Source organism: Leuciscus leuciscus (assembly GCF_965113295.1).
Source record: "Leuciscus leuciscus genome assembly, chromosome: 20".
In the NCBI taxonomy this organism is placed as follows: domain Eukaryota; kingdom Metazoa; phylum Chordata; class Actinopteri; order Cypriniformes; family Leuciscidae; genus Leuciscus; species Leuciscus leuciscus.
Window position 1 is genome coordinate 7255554 of NC_138744.1, and position 18468 is coordinate 7274021.

The following is an 18468-nucleotide window of genomic DNA, read 5'->3' on the forward strand; positions in this document are numbered from 1 at the left end:
ATGAGACTTGAATTAAATCCAATAGTTTCATTTTAGCAGGTTCCTAAACTTAAAAAAATGATATTTTTTATTTATTTAAAGAAATTAATACTTTTATTCAGTAAGGATGCATTAAATTGATCAAAAGTGATGGTAATGACATTTATAATGTTACAAAAGATTTCTGATTTCAGAATGCTGTTCTTTCACAAATTTTCTATACATCAAATAATCCAAGAAATATCATGGTTTATTTAAAAATATTTAGCAACTGTTAACAACATAATAATAAGAAATGTTTCTTGAGCACCAAATCAGCATATTATCTCTGAAGGATCATGTGACACTGAAGACTGGAGTATAATGGCTGCAGAAAATTCAGCTTTACATTCACAGAAATAAATTACATTTTAAAATATATTAAAATATAAAATTTTAAATTGTTATTATATTTATATAACATTATTATAAATTGTAATATAGTAATATTTTGTACTTTTTTGTATTTGGAAAAAATACATAAATATATCATTAAAAATACAATAAAATAAACTCTCTTGCTTGGTAGCTCACAATGTGTTTGCAACAGGTTTAGGAATAGGTTTCCTATGAAATTCTATCTTCCTAGAGGAGAAATTCCTCACAATTCATAGTACATGTACATGAATAAAATGCTGGCCTGTGCACTGAATCTGTTCCCTGTATGTGTCTGTAGGGTGGCGGTGGTCCAGGCTATCTCGTTCCAAAGGAAGAGTCTGTCCTATATGCTTCTAGTAAACCCAGGCAACCTGTTCAGCATAAACCAGGAGAGTGGCGCGCTCAGCCTGACACGTACTGTGGACTATGAGAGTGGACAACATCTCCATCACCTGCAAGTCAGAGCTTCTGAACCAGATACAGGACTGAGCAACATGGCAGAGGTTAGCACACCTTTACCTAGCTATCTAAACATGCTCTTTCCTTTGATATTTATTGCTCTTACATTTATTGTTCTTAAACTAATTATAATTTCTTCAGATTTAAAAGCATTTTTTTTTTTTTTTTAAATGATCTCCAAATGTACATTTAGGTCAGAAGTAAACAAATAGTTCTTTTGTTGCTTTTTTCCCCCAACTTATACATTGGATTTACCAGCACACCTAATTAGATTAAACGTCTTAAGGCCTGTTCACACCAAGGACGATAACTATAAAGATAACGATAAAGATATAGTTAAAAAAAAATCTCAACATTAAATAGCAGAGTTCACACCACAGCTATAACGATAATGGCACAGAGAAACTATATAATTGAAATCACTTTCAGACTGATTTTATCCAGCTGAAAACATTGATAATCAATCAGAATCCATCCTGCTGTAACGAGCTCAAACATTTAAAGCGGCAGACGAGCAGGCACTTAGAATAAACTGAATGATATCATCCGCTGGTGTGTATGCTAATATAGTTATCCTTATAGTTATCGTTCTTGGTGTGAAAGGGCCTTTAGGCCTGACATTTTAATTCTGTATGTGTAGCTGTCAGTCATTCACATCCGGGCCTTGTACAATTTCATGACACATCTGGTTCTTTCAGAAGAGAAATTTACATATGCTTTGATAAACACAATAACACACATATGCATAAAGGTACACACAAGCACAAACAGGAACAAACATACACATATCAGCAGAAAAGCAGTAATGAGAGATTGTGTGGCACTGAGGCCATCAAACACGCCACAGCTGTGGCTGTTGCCACTTATGAGACTTGCATGTGTCTTTATGTGTAAGATAAAGTGATGTGACAAAGGCAAAGAAATATAACAGATGTTTGATCTATTTTACTCATCATGTTGTTGTTGCCGTTATTAGAGGCGCAAATGTATCCATCCGTGTGTGCGTGTTGTTCACACTGTTGTTGTTCCATGTTGATCTTCTTTGTTTGGCAGAAGTTCCTCCAGAATAATTGAGTCCTCTTGGTGGACTTGGCTGAGACACAGTGATGTGTAACTGCGTCTGTGCCAGCGCCAGTCACACACACACACACACACACACACACACACACACACACACACACACACACACACACACACACACACACACACACACACACATTTTAGATAATTGTCAGAGTCACTGCCCCCTGCCAAATCATTACACCATCTGTGAAGACGACTCCGTGAGTAGGACAAGCTAGAACAGAAATGAGATGAAACAAAATGAGAGAAGAGGAGAGGAAAAGAGACATGGTTAGAAGAGACCAGAAAAGATTATAGACAAAACAATATCAGAAAAAAAAGAGAGAACAGAGATGACTAAGGTGAGAAGAAAAGAGTGTCTAAATGATTAGACAACAGAGAAGAGAAGAGGTAAAGCAAGACAAGGTGAGAAGAAAAGAGACGAGGCAAGATTAGAAAAGAAGACACAACACTAAAAAATGAAATGAGGCTAGAGAGATGGAGATAAAAAAGACCAAATGAGTTGATGACAACAGAAGAGACTAAAGACAAAGGTGAGATGACGCAAGAGGAGAAGAGAAAATAATGAGACGAGAGGGGAGGAGATTAGATGAGACAAGAAAAGAAATGAAGTGAAGAGTGAGCGTCTGTCCTTTTAGCATGTGAAAAATAATTTCATAAATAATGATGAAGCTCTGCTCTAAGACTCTTCATCCCTTTTAGACCCCTGTTGTTGTTGTTATTAGCAGTAATGCTCCTCCAGCAGCAGACATCAGATTCATTACTGCCATATTCAACCTCTAGCAGCCATGAAACAAACAGAACGTTCCCCTCTGTTGGGCAGATTCCCGAGGGACGACAGCAGAGAAAAAGAAACCTGTAATGCAGCGCTACATGGGCTTTAAGATGCTGTCCTGACGGCTTCAGAGCTGTATGGTCAGCTATGGTGCTGTGTGTGTTATGTGTAAGGAACTTTTCCCTCTTGGCAGTTCTGCTCCTCTGAGATAAGCAGTTTCGCGGGACTCTCCCTCACCATGACTAACGCTCCCACTGAGAACACGTACCTCGCTTTCCCTCTGCCTCTGTTCGGTCAAAGTCAAATCCTGTGCCAGTATTCAGTTTGAATGCTCACAAAATCGCTGCACAGAGAGAAGCCTGAATGTAGATACAGGGCCTCCATAAGCTATTATCTGAGCTTCAGTTGAGATCTGCTACATTAAAGCCTACACACTGAGTTTGACTGCGGTTTATGTGTGTTTGTGGGGTGGTTGAGCCATTTGCATTCAGTGGCTTCTGCCACAGCTGTTCTGTTCTGCCTCTGTCTCTTCTTTTAATGTTATTCCATGTTTAATGCTGTTCTTAACCGAAAGCCTTCAGAAAGACAAGTGACTCAGGATATTAAATGTGTCTATACTCATGCAGGGTTTTAGTCTCTGTAGAAAAGATAGCCTCCTTTACAGATATTTAGGTCAACCATCTTTCTGGAAGTTAAATTGTCTGTCATATACTGAATTGTAATGAAAAATGTTGTTTAAAAAAATGCATTTGGTTACAATGACAAGAAAATATTTTACTGATGGATAAAAATAGAAAGAAAATGTACAACCCAATCCATCAAGTGATAATTTGTAGCTCACTTACTCTCATAATAATACAAATATTGGCATGTTTTTAATCATTTTGTATAGCCATATGAATTTTGCATGGAAGGTCAGTAAGGACTCTGAGTATGTTTGCAGAGGTTGTGTGATAAATAATCATTATATACCATTGTGGATGAGCTGGTTTGCTAATTTTCTGTTTTAATCTGTCAGTAAAGTATTGTAATGTTTGGTATTTTTAACGCGACATCACAAGATTCTGTGGCAAAAGCTATTTTAGTCTTGAGGCATATAACACAATAGAACAGATTTCTATGTCAACTTAATGTAAAGCATTTTAAGTCATCCATTAATGTTCTTAGAATTTGGTAAAAGACGTACAATTGATGGTTAATGCCTCTGCACTCACCCATCAATAACTCTATTCAAGTCATTTTGATGCTTTAAAACCCTGACTAAAATGAATTTATTATAACTTGAGGAAGCTATTTGAATGTTTGGAAGGAGGCTTTTTTTTTGGCGGGGGGCTAACCATTCATGTTTCCATACTAGTCCACATAAATAACGTCTCTCTCTCTCTCTGTCTCATTTTCTTACTTATGCAGGTGGTGGTTCACATCACAGATGAGAATGACTGCACACCAGAGTTTATGCACTCCATTTACAGTCGAGACAACGTCCCTGAGACCACCCCAACTGGTACATCATTACTGCAGGGTGAGTGTCTGTTTCTCGATTTGTCTCTCTTCCCATCTCTGTTACCGTCTCACTTTCTGTCTCTCTGTCCATGTTTTTCCCCCGGCGGTCCTGCTCTTGAGGCAGGTGCTGTTGCCGTTTGCTCTGCGGGGGCAACTGTCTCTTCAGCTCAGTCCTGTAATTATGAAATAATTCATTATGGCAGCACTTTCTGGGTGGTAAATGGATTGTAATCAAAGCCAGCTTGGTGGCTCCCAGGCAGAGGAGCTTTTCTGCCCCCGTCTTCCTCTCCTCTTCAATCTCTCATCATCCTGACTACCTTTGTCAATCTAGTCAGGCCATCAATCCTCCATTTTGTGCATTTTGTGAGAGAGACTGTGACCCAGCAATAGGTGAGGTGGGTGGGTACGATGAGGTGGGGAGGTGGGGGTGGGGGGTTATACATTGTAAATTGTATATTTTGGTATTACATTGGGTGTGGAAATCAATAAGCTTGGACGTGGTGCTGATAACCCAATGCACAGGACAATGGTAACTAAATAAAAATAAATAATAAATATATTCATGATTCTGAGGCTGAAAATCCAGATTTATTTTAGACGAATATGCTTGCACTCTGTCACTGACTGGATATATTTAAAATAATGCAGGCCACTTTTTACAGGTAACACAAGACATTTGGCATTATCAGGACCCACAAATATTTCCCCATAGCATTATTATACATTATATTCAACATTTTTTTTCCTAAAGATTAACTTTACACTTAAAGCATTATATGATGACATAGATAGTCTTAACATTTGTTAAATATCCAATACTATATACAGGTATATCCAGTACTGACTGATGCTAATAAAATTGGATCCATTATGGAACCAACAATATGGGCAACATTGAGTGTCTCTAGTAAAAGGATGGATCCGAGCCATATCTAGAGACCAGAAAATCAGAGAGACCTCTGGGATAGCTTATTTGACATGGGCACCTTAGCAACCACATAGCAACATGTAAAAACCACTTACAGGCAAAAGCAGTTAACAACATAAAAAATATGTGATTTTTTATTTTTTTTAACAAGCCAAATTATCACACAGTACAAAAAGTAAAACTAAACATGAGCTGTACATGTTGGACTATATGTGTGAATACATGCATGTGTCCTTTTCATCTCTGATCCAGTTGTATTAACCGTCTCCAATCTACTGGTTCTCTTAGTATTGAACAGAAGCTAATGAGCTTTGTGCTCAGAGGCTGGGAGATTCTTCTCACCCAGTGCTCATCTGAGATCTGAAGCCCAGAGATGCCCACCATTTCAAAGAGCTCCTCACCTTCTCCGCAGAATCTTCAGTGATTAACAACCCTAAATTTAGACTTTGTTGTCCGCAATCCTGCGACTCTGATGAAAAGAAGCAGAAAAGAGAGAAAAGCAAAGCAACAGGGAACAGAAGTGAGTCAGATCTGGCAGACAGCAAGCTTTGTGAGGCAGATGCACAAATCTAGAATGCCAACTGCATTTATGCAGTTCAATTATGTTTACATATCGCTGCGCCGAGTGAAAACATGCACTGTTCGCTTTCTGCCGTATGCAAACAGAATGATTCCTGCCTCTGATTCCAGTTGGCTCTTCTGTTTTAGGGTGGTAACACAAAACAACTTTCTTTTTCTGTCTCTGTCTTCTTTCTCTTCTTGTTTCGTCTCCCTCGCTCTCTTTCTCTCGCTCTCAACATGTAAAAGCAGCAGGTTCACACAAACACCAGCTGGGGCTGTTATTTGCTTATCAAATGTGTTCTGTTGTGAGCGGGAAAAAAAGGAAAACACGGAGCAATCGTCGAATGTGCAAAGCCTGGCAGAAGGGAGAGAAGATTATTATTGTTGTTTACCTTAAAATGGGATTAGACTGTAAATTGGGTGCCGGCTTTTAATAGGGCCTAGCAGGAAGAGAAGTGCAGAACGCGCTCCAATTATCGCATGGAAAACTTCTCGGAGAGGATTTAGCGCACGGCGAAGCAACGCACTTAAAACTTGCCCAACCTTAGCCCACCTTCCTTCCAGCCTTCCTCTCTCTTTCGCTCTCTCTCTTTCCCAAGCCGCCTAACTGGTATGTTTAATTTAGCCCTGGTCTCTCGTTCGCATGCATTAAATATGGTAATAGGTAGCCCTAAGAGACAGTGTATTAGGGCTTGTATTTTTAATGAAGCTTCTGTTTGAATCCTGGCTGTATGACTTTGACTTTATATGCTTGCTCGACTGCTCCGACTCTTGTTTTTACGCGTGCGAGGCGCTGACACCCACCCTTACCCACCTGCTTCCTACTGTCGCAACAAGTCCTCGGCTTTTTTCTGCTGTACGTTGCTACATTTGTGGGTGCTAGCTATTTGCCTTGGAGATTAGAAGTCCGTCATGTGGCTGTAGTAAATGAGTGTGCTGGCTGGCTGGGTGTGATGACAGCTTGCCTGCAGTATAATGATACAGGACGTCTGACTTTGGCTGTGGGCCTAATGACAGCAAAGCCTTCCTCCACTTTTACTTTTGATCTGCTTCGGTCAACAGCAGCTTTTCACCGTGCCACTGACAGATGGGCACTTAAATTGATCAAATATAGAATTGGCCTCCGCTACATAGTTTTAATTTATATTGGCTCTATTAATATGACACCGTACGTAATTTAAAAAGCACTTAGCACAAGAAGTCCAACAACTTCAAACAAGATGGTTTTCAGTGTTATACTGTGTCCTAACTAGGTAAATCTCACGAAACCCTCCAAGATAGATAAATAGGTAGATAGATAGATAGATAGATAGATAGATAGATAGATAGATAGATAGATAGATAGGTAGGTAGGTAGGTAGGTAGGTAGGTAGGTAGGTAGGTAGGTAGGTAGGTAGGTAGGTAGGTAGGTAGGTTGGTTGGTTGGTTGGTAGGTAGGTAGGTAGGTAGGTAGGTAGGTAGGTTGGTTGGTTGGTTGGTTGGTTGGTTGGTTGGTTGGTTGGTAGGTAGGTAGGTAGGTAGGTAGGTAGGTAGGTAGGTAGGTAGGTAGGTAGGTAGGTAGGTTGGTTGGTTGGTTGGTTGGTAGGTAGGTAGGTAGGTTGGTTGGTAGGTAGGTTGGTAGGTAGGTAGGTTGGTTGGTTGGTTGGTTGGTTGGTTGGTAGATAGATAGATAGATAGATAGATAGATAGATAGATAGATAGATAGATAGATAGATAGATAGATAGATAGATAGATAGATAGATAGATAGATAGATAGATAGATAGATAGATAGATAGATAGGTTTTCATTAAAAAGTATTTTCCAACTGGCTGATTTTGTTGCTTTAAATTGCATGTTTAGGACACGCCAATACACACACAAAACCTTCCAAAAAACCACACAAGCATTGGTCATAGTGACATTAAAGCTTGTAATTGATAGTGAATAGCCCCATACCGGAACATTCCAGGCCTAATGAGAACACAACTGTCTGAGAAAAGCATAGAGATGATTGAGAACTGACATTTGTTTTCAGTGCCTGACCCAGAACAGATCCCCGCCAAGGTTGCCTTCACCACAATTTACTGCTGTGTTATTGCTAGCTGTTGCTTTTAGTCAGCGTGACCTGATGTATAACATGGCTCTTTCTCATCCCTCTCTCTCTAGTTCTGGCACGGGACTGTGATACGGGCCTGAATGCAGAACTTTCCTACTTCATACAGAGCGTGGACTTTGACATCTCATCTCAGGGAGTGGTGAGCCCCAGTCAGAGGCTGGACTATGAGAGACCCAACCACATGTACGAGTGCACGGTGGTGGCCGTGGACAAGGGAACGCCCCCTCGCACAGGCACAGCCTCCATCCGGATCCGCATGGCCAATGTCAACGATGAAGCCCCTGTCTTTTCACAAACTATGTATGATTCTTTTCCTCTTTCTGGTTTCCTTTTCTTTTTGTTTGCTACCTCATTATTGCAAAGCTTTCTGGAATACTTTATTCTATATATATCCTATATAATTGACAGTTGATCTCTCAATTTACTCAACAGCCTCTTTCTTTTCACATAGTAAGTTAATTTAAACTCAAACTAACTTTTTTTTTTTGCAATGACCGGATGACTGTACATTTATCCCACTTTCTTCACATCTACTTTACAAATAATTAGATATAAAATATAATATATATAAAATAAATAAATAAATGGACATTAAATATTGACATATTTCACTACTTCTCTCTGTTCTATTTTAGTTTTAGTTTTCTATTTATTTTCCCTTGTTTTTCCCCCTGTATCTCTTCCAACTGTCTTGGAGTGTCTAAGAATATACAGATATGAGTTTTACACTGTTTCTCCTCCAAAATGGGATTTCATTAGAGCAGAAGCTAGCAGAGGGTCCCATGAAAGCTGGGCGTCATGCTATACGGCTCTGGCATTTTTTTAATGTAGCCAGAAGGAGAGGTAGACATTTGGTCCGATTCAGCAGAAAGAAAACAATCACAGTGTAGCAAGCGAGCCGTCCATACACACACACACACACACACACACACACACACACACACACACAGGCTCTATTTCAGTACATCGTCTCCCTTGGTAAGAGTTTGGGAGACACATAAAGGAGCTGGGGGTGGTGTATCATCATTAGAGCTGCGTGAAGAGTGTGTGTGTGTGTGTGTGTGTGTGTGTGTGTGTTTATGTTAGGATTTGCTCTGGTTCTTCTCAGTGCAGGGACCGCATGGTTGTTTGTGTGCGCCCTGGGATACACTTCAGAGGCCGTGTTGGGGAAGCAGATGGTGGGTCTGTGATGTTCTTAGCCTGATCTGTCTGTCTTTCTCTCTCTGTCTCCCTCTTTCTGCAGATATAAAACCTTCCTTTCTGAAGATGCCGGCCCTGAGACGTTAGTAGCCATTGTGCATGCCAAAGACCCAGACGGAGATGGCGTAACGTATGCCATCACCGGGGGTAACGAAGACAGCAATTTTGAGCTGGACAACCAGAAGGGTGAGTACAGTCAAGTGGGATGCAAACTAGTTGCTGTGGCCTTGGGATGGTGTCTTTAACAAGGACATCCGAAGCCATCAAAAAAACGAATTTCCTCTTCCTGTCTGCTCAACACTCTCTTTTCATCCATCAGTCAGCTCACGTTTGTGGTATTTGTGGGAAAAAACAAACACCCCTTGTGTTGTTTTTGGTCTACAGCTCTTGTTTTGTGTGTGTGTGCACTTGTGTGTGAATGTAATGTTTGTCTGTTTTCAAGCCTGCCTGCCTGCCTGTGTGCTTTCAGTTTCAAGGTTACATTTGTCTGCAGTGTTTGCTTTTCGTTTGTTTACCAGCACATTTTATGCCTGAGAGCTGAAAAACAGGAGTATGCTAAAGCTCTCCCCTGTCTTATCAGCCTCTCGGCACGGCTGTTCCACCACCCAACCCATTACAGGCCAGAGCAGAGAGATGGCCCGTGGCTTTAGCACTCAGAAAACTGCGTGGAGTTGTCACTTCAAAGATGCAGCAGCACTTTTTTTGCACACAACCCCCTGCTTTTCAGTTTTGTGAATGTGCAGCCATTACGGGTCCATTTTGCAATATTGTAAAGCATGATTCACAAAAGCAGTTATCTTTCATTCTTTTCAGATATTAATGTTTTCGATTCGAGAGGTTGTCACCTTGTGTGATACGTGCCTGTGTTCATAAACGAGCCTAACAATGACTTATTTGGTTGTACACCCTTGTGTAAAACAAGTGCACATACTTTTAAAAAGAGTTTTATATTTTGGAAATAATACACTTTAAAATACTATACTTCAGTGAATGTAATGTTTTTTTGGCACTTTTTGTCATCTTGTATTAACTAATTAATTAGTTAATTGTTTTAGATTAAAATGTATTATTGTTTAAATTCATATTAAATGCAATTAGCTGAATTTTAAAGTGCTTTTTGAGCCACTAAAATAGGACTTAATTCCATCTTGTAATTTCACAATTACTTCTATTGTCTTATGAAATATAGTTAAAGTGTACTGCTGAATGCACCGACAAGCCGTCTTTATAAACTAAAATATATTTTTATGTCATTTCTATTGATATTTGTAATTACTCATTTGTAATGAAGTTGCTATTTAGTACACTTAAAATATATTTACTTTAAATTTAATATTGAAGACACTATGGTTAAAATTATAATCACATTTTTTACATGGGCTTTAGTATGTTAGGCAACACAAAATAAATAGGTATACTTTGACAAAAGTTTATTAAAACATAATGTACTTTAAAGTAAAACCATACATTTTTCATTACAAAGTGCAGTTTTTAAAAGTGTACTTTAGTGTGTTAAGGAACATACTTATGGAAGTGTGCTCTCTTTAAGTACACTTAAGTGTCCTTTTATTTCATTAATATTTACAAGTACAGTTTTTTTTTTAAATATATACTTTTCAAATTTGAAGTACACTACAAGTGCACATTTAACACAATCGGTTGAGCACATATTTTTCACTGGGGCAGTGAGATGAGCTAAAGTGTTTTATTGAATTATTTACAGGCATCATCAAACTGCGCCGTAGTCCTCCTCCTAAACTGCGCGGGCCTCAGTATGTCCTCAGCGTCACGGCGACCGATGACAACGCAGCAGGCGGGCCACTCCTCCTCAGCAGCTCCGCCCAAGTCATCGTTGGCATCAATGACATCAACAACAACAAGCCAGTATTTGATGAGGTGAGTTTAAAAAATGTTTTTAAAACTTTGTCAAAATCTAATTTTAACAAGAGAAGAGATATATAAGTTGAAAGACCACAAAAGTGTGTGCAGGAGAAGAGTCTGACTCAACCGGTGTTGATATGAGTAAAGAATTCAAATATATTCTCTCATTAAATCTGCCTAGCATCAAGTGCCTTAGGCTTTTAATACCAGTGACACTGTGAACACTTCACTAATAGCAGTGTTTAGAGACAGAGATTAAGTCAACGGGGACAAGAAGTAAAGAATGATGGATAGGAGTTGATATACAGAAATGATAGAGCGGAAGATAAAGGATAAACAATGAAATACGCCTACTGATGACATGCTCAGGCTCGTTTTATCACCCAATCACTAAAGACAATATGGAAATCAACTAACTGCACAAGCACACCCACAAAATCATATCTGAACGCAATTTTCATCCTGCTATTCTTAATTTTCAGTTGTTTATGAATGCTAGATTGTGAAGGCACTGAATTGCGTGAGGCAACTGAATTGAATCAACAGCTGCTTAAAGCTGAATTGAACTTATTTCATAATTGATCAACTTTACATAGTTATTGAACTGAACCAAACTCTGAACTGACGACACTATTGATTTTTTTAGAGCTGCTTTTGTGTTATATTCCTGTTTACCACTGTAAAGCTGCTTTGAATCGATCTGTATTATATAAAGCGCTATATAATTAGACTTGATTTGACTTGAGGATGTAGCAGACTGGCGTGATCTGACATACTTTACTCAGACTACAAACCTGATACCTGAATTGGCTTTTCAAAATGCTCTTCCTGAATACGTTGCTCATCTGGCAAAAAAAAAAAAAAAGCTATTTTGTGAATTCGCCCCAAAATGAGCAAGTAAAAGAGAGCAAATATTAAAGAGCATGTGGAAAAGGAAACACAGCGAGAAAGAGACAGGTGAAAGCAGAGCTGTGGGAAGAGCAGACAGCTGGCAGTAGGAGATCTAAAGGCTCTTGGAGGTCTCCGGTGGGAGAGCTTCTCAGCGCAGGCCGGTGGTGCAGGAGGGCTGTGTGTGAGTGCGTAGGAGGCAGAGCTGTGTCCCTATACACTCTCTGTGAGCCCCACAGGCCCTATTTCTGCTGCCGCCGCCGCCGCCACCTCCTCTGCTGCTGCCCATGAATATTTCAAGGGGGAATTACTCACCGGCACAGGGGATGCATATGAAATAGAAGCACTAAGTGAGCCCCAGGGGCAACATCTGGCCCTGTTCCTTCTTCTCACTGTCTCTCTCTCTCTCTCTCTCTGTACCTGCCCTGCTGACCATAGTCTTTTCCTTCTCTTTCACTGGTTCTCAACTGGCTTCAAGAGACTCTGATTTTACATCAAGCAGTGGCTCAACACAATACCAAACTTCTTTATTGTTCAAAAACGTGCTTAAATTCAAACATTGATAGTTATTTAACCTATGTATTTATTAGAGGTATTTTTTTAGTATTAGCATGAGAACACCTCAGCAGTCTTCATTTTCTATAGTCTGAGTGTTTGGTTTTTAAATGTCTCTTGATTTTAGATGGTTATATGCTCTGCATAGCTAATAATTAATTGCACAAAACACATTTGCGACACTCCAGAATAAAATAAATTAGAATATTATGCAATTTTTTACTTTTTTTGTATTGTGATTGATTATTTTCATGACAAATGAGCACCCTTTCCCCACATTTTCGTATTGCCATTTTTTAAGACAACATTTAAATTCTCATTGACTCAATGATATACACTGTTATACAAGTCAATATAAAGTTCAGCATTCAAAATGTAATTTGAAGCGATGCCATCAACATTATATTTACATTGAATTGGATTGGTCTGCTCTCTTACATGTTTGCAAATCTAGTGTTTTATTAAAATTAGCATTAGTTAAAAACGATACAACAAATATTACTATGATGTTTTTTGCAATACAGCATGAGAATAAGATTTATTTCTCATTGCAGTAATTACAATTCAGGGATAGAAATGTTATGAAACTTGTCAAAATACAAAAAAATATTAATGGTACCATTATGCAACAAATCATTTCTTCATTTTCTTTTGATTTTAAAGTGCAATATGACCCAATCATGTTCTTGAAAAGCTTTTTGAGGTTCACCCAATAACACTCCCTCATCTTGGCCCCACAGGCTTTTTGACATTCAGACGAATTCAAACCTTCCCCCTGCTTTGTAGTCGCTGGTTACCGGCGCTCCTTATAGCACAGCAGATTACGGCAATAGACTATCTGTTTAAGTCTTTTCCCTTGCTAAACTGAGAAATCCTCCCTAAGCCCTCTCAGAAGGGTGAGTGTGTGTCGAAAGACAATGAGAGGTGCGAAGTGCAAAGCACAGTGAGAATTCTCTTCAGAGGATGAGAGGGAAGCTAATTCCAGCTTTTAGCCCCAGTATCGATCTAGTCACTTGATTAATCGCCTTAAGTTGACATGCCGCTCCCTCGTGGGCACCGCTCACCAGGAGGCCCTGCCAGATGCCCGTTCTGTAATGGGAGCATGATGAGAAAGCAAGAGGAGGATGAGGAAGAGGGAGGTTGAGGGCTCATTATAAGTGTTTACTCCTATTATGGAGTGACAGGACTTCACAAGAGGAATTTAGAAACACTTTATCCTCTGTCGTCATGTCTTGCTCTCCCATTCTTGCTTTTTCCATGCTCTTTCTCTGTTGTTATGAGGAACCAAATGTCCAGCATCAATCTAGTACTATTTAGTTTTTGTTTGAGACCTTGGTATTGGTCTTTGCCAAGGCATTTGCTAAGAACCTGTACATATTCTGCTGTATCCATGTCTGAAACTGGTTTTGTTTCTTCAAAGTGCCACAACTACAGTGTGAATGCACTGGTCCTGGAGAATCAGCCCCCGGGAACTTCCGTCCTGAGCGTACGCGCCCACGATGCCGACACAGGGGTCAACGGGGAGGTCAAGTATGGGATAATGCAGAGGGACGGAGCCTCACCAGGCTTCACTATAAACCCTGACACAGGTGCATACTTCCTCCTTTACCAGATCTTTGATTACACGCAGTTGAACCAAAGAGCTGTCATGTTGGTTTACAAATTCATGTTGTTTATTAGCATTAAACTTGTTGTCAAATCAATAAAATAGCAATTCACCAGTGAGATGCCACTATGTGCATTGCATGTGTTGCACAGGTGTGATCAGTACAGCGGTAAGTTTTGACCGAGAGAGGCAGCGAGAGTATACGCTGTCAGTCACGGCTACGGACCAAGCACAGGAGCCCCTCATCGGCATCTGTCAGATCACTGTCCTCATTGCTGACCAGAACGACAACGACCCCAAGTTCGAGAACAGCCGCTACCAATGTAAGAACCACTGAGAAATGTTCATCACTCTTATTGAAGACTAGGTAAAATTGATGCTGGTGTTATCTACAGTGTACAAGAGAGTATGTAATAAGTAAAAGTTTTTTACAGTGTCACTTTTTTATATTTTTTACATAATCAAACTATGGTATGAAATCTTCCAAACGGTCTGCAGTGACAGGATCTTTTACCAGTACTTAAGATCTGTTCCTCTGCTCATTTGCATATATAAAGGAGTGATAGGAGAGCAAAAAGGCATTCATGGCAGTCACAACTCAAGTTTTAGCTGTAGACTCTTTAAACATTTATAAACGGACCTTTAACATTGCACTTAAGGGCAGTAAGGATTCTGCAAGCTTAACAAATTCTCAAGTCCAGGATTCCAGAGTGTAGTCAATACACATTAACCTCAATATTAAAAATGCATAACAGTCTGAGCAAGGTGAGTTTTAATGCGCTGAACACAGTATAAACACATCACTAATCATTTTAGATGAAATCGAATGCAATCCTGGTAAGCTTGCTCAAAGTGTGAGAAATCTGTTTGGCTCTTCTGAAGGATTTTGCTTATAATTGCAAATATAAGTTCAGTAAGTTTGATGTCAGAATTCCTTTTCATCACATTAAAAGCGTTCGTGAGAAAGCTCATTAACAATTAAAGGGAAAGATTGAAATGTTTCTGGGACGCGCATTCTTTTTTTTCCCCTTTTCGCTGCACATGGATTTTAATAGCAGCATGCATTTCTTGTTTGAAGACTGTTGTTATTTGTTTTTGTTGATGCCTGTGTTAACCCTTCCCATGCCAGACTTCCTGCGAGAGGACACGCCGGTTGGGACTAGCTTCCTGAGGGCGGCGGCTCATGATGACGATCAGGGCACCAATGCGGCCATCACCTACTCTCTGTCCCAGCAGAGCCCAGCTTACTTTCACATCAACCCCAGCACAGGATGGATCTACGTCAACCAGCCTATCTCACAGGTGCACATTTCACACACCTACTCACATACACACACCTTTAACTAGCTTTCAAAATGGGGACATGCCATAGACTTCTATTGTCACAAATAAAACAGTACAAATAATTAATGAACAAATGTATGAACAAACTTGTGTTTAAAGATACAAGTACCTGTGCACATAAACACACACTGAGAAAACTCCTTACTTAGTGTAGTACAGGTACTTGCATGTGTGTGTTTTAAATGCTGGAGTAGAACACATATTCTCACTCATCATCCTCCAGATCTTATTTTATTCTTTGTTCAGATCCTCAGAGTTTTGCATATTAAGGCGAGACACTACAGGTGAATAGGGTAAAATTTTAAAATAATAGATATCACCATGAAACTTCCTCAGTTGATTACTTACACAAGTATATAAAAATGTAGTATAAGTTTTGTTTAATTTTGCAAATTAGGCATACTCTCATTAAATATGCACAATTTTGCATATATTTTCGGTAGATAGATCTGAACATATGATAAAGCAAGGTGCAAAATTCTTTTTTCATTTTGTTTACACACAAGATGAAAAAAAATTTCAGGATATATGCTTTCATTACCTAGGAAATCAAAATATACTGTCCATAGCCTTAAAGAATTGATTTTCGCCATATTTTTTTTATTAAAATGTCACATAAATCAGGCCAGGAATGATTTATTAACAAATCCCTCTGAAAATATCTTCAGAATACTGCTAAGTGTATAACTGGAAAGTTTGGTGTACATAGATGCTACATAGGCTGAGATGTTTATACTGGAGAATGACAAAAAACTCATTTTGAGAAAACGGCAGTTAAATATTTAAATAGCTCTAAATGAGATTTCGTCATTAGATTTAAATCCCCCTTTGGACATTCACGATTGGTTACTGATAGAAAGGAAATGCCCATATTTGGGTTACATAGCGTTGTGCAGGAGACTCTTCTTGGTAAATTCGGGAGAAACTTAATGTAATAAAATAAACATCTGAATGTATATTTTCAACGTTTTCTTTATAGCAGTTTGAAAGAACACATACTGAAGGAGTAAACTAGCCCAAAATCTCAAAACTGACCACTGTATGAAAAATCTATGTTTTTACCTGCCTTGTCTCTCCTTAAACTTGGTTGGGATCAAGAAAGATCCTATATATATATCCGTACAAACCTTGTCTGGAGGGATAGCATTCTGTTATCATAAGCATAAACACATGTATGGTTTCCTTTATTCAGAGAGTGTAGTTCATTTAAAAAAAAACGTGCCTTGCCTACTTTTTTATTGTCATTAAACATATTTATTTTTGTTTATTTACTTTTTTCTTTTCATCTTGCATAATGGCATTTATACTTTGTGCTTCATATTTGGGTGTTTTTTCAAATGTCTTTGGGCACTTTTATGACACAGAAATTGATTTGTATTAAACTAACAAATTTTGTCAACCTTTTTTTTCCTTTTCGTTATATGGAAACTTATTATCATGCCTTTATGCCTGTGTAACTCTTGACTGAGACCCAGTCATAATCATTAATAAGCCATCTTACATTTACATATAAAACTTATGGTGATCTAAACAAAGAGTGAAACAAAAGAGAATGTTATGGTGTCCTTTCCAGCATGACCAACAATTTTACCCCATAGATATTATTAGATTAAACTAGTGAGAGTATAAAAAAGTGTGTTTTAAGAGTTATTTTGTAAGTTTATAAGCCAAATTTCCATAGTTGAAGAAACATTCTTGTGTATGTGTGTTCTTTGGTCTGGTCTGGTCAGAAATGTCATCGTCTTCACTTTTCTGCCCACGAATGGCTGTGTGTGTCATTTCTATGCTGGATATAGAAGCTCTGAGACGTTGGAGGTTGATTTGACATAAAAAAAAATGCTGTATGCACATAAAGAAGTGTGGCGAGAAAGACAGGTCGTACTTCGGTGACATCTTGCATCCTGTTTATAGAGTCATAAGTGATGGCAGTCTTCAGGTAAAGCATCCGAGGACTTAATGCACAGTTTACGTCCAGAACAACACTACTTTTAACATGTCGTTGCTCTTAACAGAAATTAATGTGGATGCAATTTCCTCAGAGCAGGTCATTAAGACTGTATAATGTGAGTCTGGTCCATGTTTTTCATTAGCCAGGTTAACTGCCTTGCATCACTTATGTCCGAGTGGATCCGTTTTAGAACGGCAGACAATGTCACCCACACTAAACTCATCTGTCTTCAAATTGACAACTTAAACTGCCCCCCTGCTGTTATTCTTGCCTCCTCTCATTCTCCGTCTGTCTCTTCCTGTCTGCATCTTCCTTTCCTTTTTACTGACCTGAAAAATGCTAAATTTTGGAGCCTGTTAAGCAAAGTTTACTGCTGACTCAATCTTTGAAGTGCTTTTCGATTATTAGGAGTCATTTGAATGAAACACATTTTATTTCACCAGCCCTCGGTCTTGAAAGTCAAATAAAAAATAATAATATTTAGTGTCTTAGCAGCTGTAGTTGATTTTCTGGATGTGAAACATCCAATGGATAATGGTGACCAATTCTTCAGGTGGAAGTATCAGGGATTTCTCATCTCTGAATTCCCGTTGACAAAAAACATCACCTGTCTTTGCCGGTATCAGTGTATTTACCTGTATTATTTCTGTGTATGTTGAAAGCCCCTAGGCTGTATTATATCACCTGTCTCTCATCCTGACAGACATCACGGATCAGCCAGCAGATCATCGCTACAGACGGAGGGAGTCGGAGCAGCTCCGTCGACCTCACTGTTATCATCACCAATGTACACAACCAGCCCCCACAGTGGGAACAGGCGGAATATTGGGTCACAATCCCGGAGAACACTCCACGCGACAGCAAAATAGTGGTGAGACATTCATATTCTCAACCACAAGTTCCTCTCTGCTTTTTAGAAGAGTGTTTCATGAGTTCGCACTTACATATAATCAGATATAGTAAAGAGTATGCATATTTGGCGTGCTGTCCGAGGGGAGGGCTCTGAGCTCGGAATTTTGCCCGAATTCAGAGTAGTCCCCCCATCCCTGGCTGGGATGGAAATAATTGAGAGTGAGGAGTTGGGGTGGTGGAGGAATGCTGGAAAACTGTTCTGGGACAAAGGTAAGTCGGCTATATATATATCCTCTCGTGCTCATTGGGTTGATTATCTGAACGTGCTCCTCCTAAGCTTTGTTAATAAAACATCATCAAATATGGCAAACACAAAGTACAACTACTAAATT

General features: G+C 39.1%; 1 protein-coding gene across 2 annotated transcripts in view; it reads left to right on the top strand.

Moving 5' to 3' along the window:
* LOC309483452 (neural-cadherin) overlaps positions 1-18468 on the top strand; it is a 118873-nt gene that overhangs the window by 61585 nt on the left and 38820 nt on the right. For both annotated transcript variants that reach the window (XR_014200573.1, XM_082149289.1), the window contains exons 4-12: positions 695-899; positions 4124-4235; positions 7853-8102; positions 9046-9188; positions 10726-10898; positions 13747-13915; positions 14085-14255; positions 15062-15234; positions 17928-18095. Coding sequence is in view for 1 of the 2 variants with exons in the window: in XM_082149289.1 (XP_082005415.1) it covers positions 695-899; positions 4124-4235; positions 7853-8102; positions 9046-9188; positions 10726-10898; positions 13747-13915; positions 14085-14255; positions 15062-15234; positions 17928-18095 (1564 nt within the window). In the remaining variant the exon portion in view is untranslated. The remainder of the gene's footprint in view (positions 1-694; positions 900-4123; positions 4236-7852; positions 8103-9045; positions 9189-10725; positions 10899-13746; positions 13916-14084; positions 14256-15061; positions 15235-17927; positions 18096-18468) is intronic.